This window comes from Cebus imitator, unplaced genomic scaffold, assembly GCF_001604975.1.
Source record: "Cebus imitator isolate Cc_AM_T3 unplaced genomic scaffold, Cebus_imitator-1.0 Scaffold228, whole genome shotgun sequence".
Lineage (NCBI taxonomy): Eukaryota > Metazoa > Chordata > Mammalia > Primates > Cebidae > Cebus > Cebus imitator.
The window spans coordinates 535,510-542,230 of NW_016107543.1; the positions used below are offsets into that span (position 1 = coordinate 535,510).

At 39.6% G+C, this 6,721-nt stretch overlaps 1 protein-coding gene across 4 annotated transcripts in view; it reads left to right on the top strand.

Moving 5' to 3' along the window:
* Positions 1 to 3,702: 3,702 nt before the first annotated feature.
* The window catches only part of LOC108281470 (src kinase-associated phosphoprotein 1), a 73,188-nt gene continuing 70,169 nt past the window's right edge, over positions 3,703 to 6,721 (top strand). The window contains exon 1 of one of the 4 annotated variants that reach the window (XM_017497017.2): positions 3,703 to 4,455. In XM_017497017.2, the coding sequence (XP_017352506.2) occupies positions 4,443 to 4,455 (13 nt within the window). In that variant the 5' untranslated portion in view covers positions 3,703 to 4,442. The remainder of the gene's footprint in view (positions 4,456 to 6,721) is intronic. The other 3 variants (XM_037727340.1, XM_017497015.2, XM_017497014.2) reach the window with 3 other exon arrangements.

A 6,721-nucleotide genomic window follows, 5' to 3' on the forward strand; every position in this document is an offset into this window, starting at 1 on the left:
AAAAAAAAAAAAAACTGAGTTTATGTCTTGGTTCTTCTTCTTCCCAACTATGTAAGCCTGTTTCAGCTTCGGAAGGCTAGACTGATGAGATCTTTCTGTCTGAATGAAGGAGATCAGAATTAAGGAGGTGTCATACATGAAAGCATTTTATAAACACTAAATAAAGTGTTATCCAAATGTAAAATGTTACTATTATTGTGTTACCATTGTAACTACCTGGTCAGAGAAGCTTGAATTTCATGCTGCGTCTCCTATCTGCTTTGTAACACCTAGGCAATTCCACAATTAGAAGTGGCTATCCAAAAGACACTTTAGTTCTTTTTTTCCTTGAAAACAAATGAATCTGGAACCAATCTACCTTAGCCATCCAATATGTACAGCCTCTTTTGTTCATGAACAATCTTAAGGTAATAAACTTCTCTGCCCCTGTGACAGAGAAAAATGTTAGAAGGAAATGGGTTTCCATCTCAGGCTTCCAAGGTCCTATACCAAACAATAATAAGGGAAAAATTATTCAGCTAAATGCACCTGACGTGCATTGGCATCCAATATGCCACCCTCCTCACCAGGCATTATTACTTATATACCTGCCTGCGAGGAGGGCTGCTCGGAAGAGCTACTCTGCTTTTGTCAGACATACATTTTAGAGACTTTTAAATAAACTTATATAGCAATACCAAGCTGCATGCCTTCTAAACTTTGCTATTTCATCCGTCTATACCAAGTGCCGTGAAGCAGAATGGATGTGCCTTCAGCTTTCTACAGTCCTGGAAAATGAGCCAGTCCACTTAACAATAAATGGTGGTTGGTTCAAACACACATGACTGGTCTAGTGAAGAAGAAAAGAAAGTTGAGCTTAATGAAGTCCAGTGTCTGTGTCCCTGTGCACAGACAGGAAAGGACGAGTGTTTTATAACTGTTTATTGGAGTTAATGGTAATAAATTCCTCACTTGTGATGCATTAACTTTAATGTTTTCATTACTTGGTGATTTAGGTTTTCCCTTTTCACATTGTAAATCATGTTGTCCCAGTAGCAGAGCAGGTCGAGTGCCTGCCATAACGTTCATAATGTTCAGTGGGGAAAGAAATGTTCTCTTTCTCTCTCCTGCATGGTCTGACAAAAGATGCTTTGCCTCATCCTGATTTGCTACTTGCTAAATAAGCAATAAAGACAGACAGACAAACAGATGCATCCAACCACAGTGTAGCAGAATGTGGCAGAGCCTAGGTTAGCTCCAAGGTAAATATAGGTCTCTATAGTAACTTTCCAAATGTGTTTGGTACTGAAGCTTTTTCGTTTTCTTTTTTTCCCGTTTGCTGAGTGTGAGCCCCTAGTTAATGAGCTGTGCAAATAGATATTGAGATTTAGTGTTTTTATTTTACAATTACAGACTTGGTGATTTGATTGGAAAATTTTGGGTTTAGAAACATCACCTTCATTTTCTCCTCCTAATTCTTTTTCCTTGCAAAGTTTGACTTCAAACTTGCTTGAGTTTTGTCAGATGAAACAGAAGAAACTAGAAAGATTTAAATCTAGAATTTGTAACATCTTTTTTAAGGGAGGTTGATTTTTGCCTTAAAGGTAACTTATCATAGCCAACATCATTTTTCTGTCTTTGAGGTGGTGCTTCTGCACAGAGACACCCATGGAGCTGTCTGGGGGTGAGGTTTGGCTTGGGAGTGGCCCTTTGTCCAGGAGGTAATACATATCAGGTCAAAGCCACATTGTTAAGATCACTGCTTTCCCATCAAGTTCTTCTTCACGGGGTGTGAGAGTTCTCATTAGATCACCCACCCTGAAATACCCCCAGAGAATCACGATAATTAGTTCCTGAGTCTTCTTTTTTATTTTCTGCTGTGTTTGCTTTTAAAGTTTTCTCAATGCAGTACTCTGATGATATCTCAATGTCTTTTACTAGAGAGACATGGAGAAGGCAAAATTATTATCATCTGATCCCTCCTTACATCTTTTGCTTTGGATAGTAACTAAAATAGAGACGTCAGAGTCTGTCATACTAATCTCCATGTAGCCTTCACCATTAACAATATTAAATGCTCAGACACACCTAGGATGTTTGCTCACAGGATGCAAACCAATGTACATGTGAAAGTCCAAAAATAAAATGCCATTTCTCCAGGAGAGAAAAGAACAAGACTGAAGAAACACTGTCAGTGGCCAAATTCCCAGCCACTCAAAGTCTATAGCTCAGAAGTTGCTATCGATAGCTATTTCCTAAAGAGTAATCGGTTATTCATTTGGCTCAGTCTTTTGCCTGTTTATGGCTTCTTCTGAAACCTATTCTGGAGATAGATAAAGTCCAAGGCAAACAGAATTGGTATGCTAATCAGGCTATAAGATGGGACTCAGAAATTTATTTCTTGGCCAGGCACGGTAGCTCACACCTGTAATCCCAGCACTTTAGGAGGCTGAGGTGGAAGAATTGCTTAAGCTCAAGAGTTCAAGACCAGCCTGGGCAACATAACGAGACCCTGTCTCTACCAAAAATAAAAAATAAATTAGCCAAGTATGGTGGCGCACACCAAGTAGTCCAAGCTACTTGGGAGTCTAAGGGCAAGAGGATTGCTTGAACCCAGGAGATGGAGGCTACAGTGAGCCGTGATTGTACCACTGCACTTCAGTCTGGGTGTCACAGCAAGACCCTGTCTCAGAAAAGAAAAAGAGAGAGAAGAAAGAAAATAAAGAGGGAGGGAAAGAAGCAAGGAAGAGAGGGAGAGGGAGAGGGAGGGAGGGAAGGAGAGGAGGAAGGAAGGAAGGAAGGAAGGAAGGAAGGGAGGGAGGGAAGGAGGGAAGGAGGGAAGGAGGAAGGGAGGGAAATTTATTTTTCTCCAGTTGTGGTTTATGACATTTTATTCTAACTTTTTCTCCAAAATCCTTTTTGGTCCTCTTTCTTTCATTCTTGGTGCTGTCATACTTGCTAACTTCTGCACCCCCACTTCCTCTTGGTTCTCTTGGCAAAATCCTCCTTTCCTTATATCTTCTTGCTTTCTTGTTTTATATGATACCTACCCTAAGATTAAAGTTGAACAAAAATTACTGTTTGTGACTTAAGCAAAAATGGTTTGACTAACAAATATTCACTTTCATATTGCATTCCAGATCACAAGTCCTATTAGGCTAGAAGTGGTTTCAGTTCAGTTTAACAAACATTTATTGAGTACCTACTGGGTGTACGAGGCCCCTGGGGATACAAAGAGAAACAAGTACACAAATAGTGAATTGCACTGCCCTCTATGAAAGGGACCAGATTTCCTACTGGCAGCTTTTCTTTAGGCTTCCAGAAATTAAATAATTAGTACCACAATCCTTACATATATATATATATTTATATATATATATATATATATATTTAAGGGAAAGATCCTTCTTAATCCCACATCAGTTCAACAACTAATCAAAGAATGGGCTAGGGCCAGGCACAGTGGCTCACACCTGTAATCCCAGCACTTTGGGAGGCGGAGGCGGGTGGATCACCTGAGGTCAGCAGTTCGAGACCAGCCTGACCAACACAGTGAAACCCCATCTCTACTGAAAATACAAAAATTAGCTGGGCATGGCGGTAAGCACCTATAATCCCAGCTACTCGCGAGGCTGAGGCAGGAGAATTGCTTGAACCCAGGAGGCAGAGGTTGCAGTGAGCCGAGATCACGCCATTGCACTCCAGCCTGGGCAGCAAGAGCAAAACTCCAACTCAAAAGAAAAAAAAAAAAAAGAATGGCCCAATCTTGTGATGGGGCTCAGCTATTCCTATGCTCCAGTTCCTCCTCAATCTAATTCTTAATCTTCTTACCTACACAATTATGCAAACCTTGGCCCATCCCCTTAGGTGCACAGGTATGTGCACCAAAGAAGAATCTAATATGCAACTTGTTTCCCCATTTTAATCCAGATACTATAATGTTCTGTTCACTTAATTTCTTCCATGGTGTCATCTCTTTTCCTATGAATGCAAAATTATTTTTACCCTCCTCCCTACTGCCTTGTACCCAGGTCCACAACTACAGTTCTTTTCCCAGGAATAGCCCTTTTTCTATTTGCTCGTTCAAGGATTCTCACAGCTTTACATTGTTACTAAGGTCTTATGGAAACCGAAGCAAAGTGGCAAGAATGGAATGCATTGGGGAAAAGATTTAGGGTCCCTGGGAGCCAAGACTGTGCTATAAAAATGCGCTAGAAAATGCTATAAAAGCACAGAAGAGGAGTATATAATTTTACATGGGGAAATCAAAGATTCAAAGAGGATGTGACATTTGAATTGAAGGAGCACTCCCAATTCAACAGCTGGGAGTAGAGAGGAAGTTCCAAACCGGAAAAACAGAATACACAGAGACCTGGCAGTGTAAAGTACATGGTATGTTCCATAGGACAAAGTCCGTTTCTTATTGTTGCTAGAGTACTGGGAGGCGACAAAGGTGGGAGAAAATGAAACTGGAAGGTAGGAAGAGACCAAGGGCTTAAAGTTTTTACATGCTGGAGAGTTTCAGTTTCATCCTGTAGGTAATAAAGACCCATTATAGGATTTAAGCAGGAATGTGACATGATCTGTGTTTTAGAAAGACGACTTCTCGCCACAGTTTGGTGAACCAGTTAAAATATGATTCCAAACCCAGGCAAGGCTCTTTTCTTTTTATTTCCTTTTCTCTGTGTTCTTATCACAGCCCAGTGGCATAGTAAATAAATAGATCTGAAAATGACATTTCGTCATTCATTTTTAAAGATAGGCTCTCAAGTGATACATGTTTAATGTTGATCTGACTCAGAGGGAATACATTGATCTTGCAAGGTTTGTAAAAAGACAATTTGGCATTTTTAAATCCTCTTGTCCTTTTTAGAATCATGAGGCCATTTGAAGGATTGCTGCTTTAATTTGCATCCAGATTCCCACTTTGGTCTGTTGCTACTTATAGTGGCTTAGGTGCTAAAGAGACTTCTGGTCTTTTGTGGTTCTATATGAAGGATGGATTCTTAGGATAAAAATGAAGCTGAGGATGCTGGGTTACAGATATGTGTTATTGATAAAATCAAAAGACACATATGCTTAACCCACTACCACAGAACACTCATGGTTTTTAAGGAACACAATTTTTTTCAAGTAAATAAAGCACTGTGGAGATTCTTGATGCCATAATTATGATAGTACATCAGATTCGTTTCATCACTATAGTCTGTAGCATACATAGGATATGCTATAAGTTATTTTTAATTGAGTTTTCCCTGTAAGAAAGCATATCAGAATTCCATGAATGGTATTGTTGTAGAAAAACTTAAAACCTATTCTTATTCTAAAAGTAAATTATTGGGGAGAAATGTGAGATGTAGGTGATGGGGAAGAAGGCAGCAAATCACACTGCTATGTGTGTTCCTAGGCAACAATTTTGCATGTTCTTCACATGTACCCCAAAACCTAAAATGCAATAAAATAAATAAATGGGAAAAAAATAAAAATAAAAATTAAAAAAATAAAATAAAATAAATAAATGTACAAAGCCAAAAAAAAAAAAAGTAAATTATTCATAATCTCTGTCCTTTAACTGATCAAAGTACACTAATGTTTCATGATTGAGAAGCAGTGGATTATTATAGTTAGTCATTCTTTAAGATGAACTCCTGACACCTACCAGAAAGTATTGATTATTAACATTTATTTAGATGTTATCACTAGTGCATTGAAGTTACCATGCCTGGAGTTAGAAGGGCTTTTTCCTAACACTTTCATTTCTTATAAGTAAAATATCACTGAAAGTTAAGTTGTGGAAGAGAGTATCTCCCAAGACCACAGGTCTCTTAGACAATTAGCGTGTGCTGCCCCTTTGTAGGAATGAGAGGGTTCTTCATCCTCCATGAATACTCATGGTTTCTATAAATTACCTTGTGGCTTGGCATTATTGAGGGAATACTTTATAAAAAGAAACCAATTTGGATATTTGGCTTTAAAAATCTTTTTTTTTTTTTTTTTTTGAGCCAGAATCTTGCTCTGTTGCCTAGGCTGGTACAGTCTCAGCTCACTGCAACCTCCACCTTCCAGGCTCAAGCAGTCCTCTTGCCTCAGGCTTCCAAGTACCTGGGACTACAGGCATGTACCACCATGCCTGACTAATTTCTTTATTTTTAGTAGAGATAGGGTTTTGCCATGTTGGCCAGGCTGGTCTCAAACTCCTGGCCTCAAGTGACTCCTGCCTCAGCCTCCCAAAGTGCTGGGAAAAATCTTCTTCTTTTTCAAATCAAACCTTTTCCTTCAAGAGTAAATAAATCATGTCCAAGATTCCCGCATGAGCCCTACACTGGAACGGGGGTTCTTTTTCTAGATATCACCCTTGCCTTAGAAGAGGTCTTACAAACCTTGGTGACCAAGCATCCAAACAGCAATTTTTTTTTTTTTTTTTTTTGGAGACAGAGTCTTGCTCTGTCACCCAGGCTGGAGTGCAGTGGTACAATCTTAGCTCACTGCAACCTCTGCCTCCCAGGTTCAAGCAATTCTCTTGCTTCAGCCTCCTGAGTAGCTGGATTACAGGCACATGCCACCATGCCTGGCTAATGTTTCTGTATTTTTCGTAGAAACAGGGTTTCACCATGCTGGCCAGGCTGGTCTCAAACTCCTGACCTCATGATCCACCCACCTCAGCCTCCCAAACTGCTAGGATTACGAGCTTCTGGCTGTGTCCTCTTATAGTTTCTTTTCTTTTTTCTTTTTTTTTTTTTTT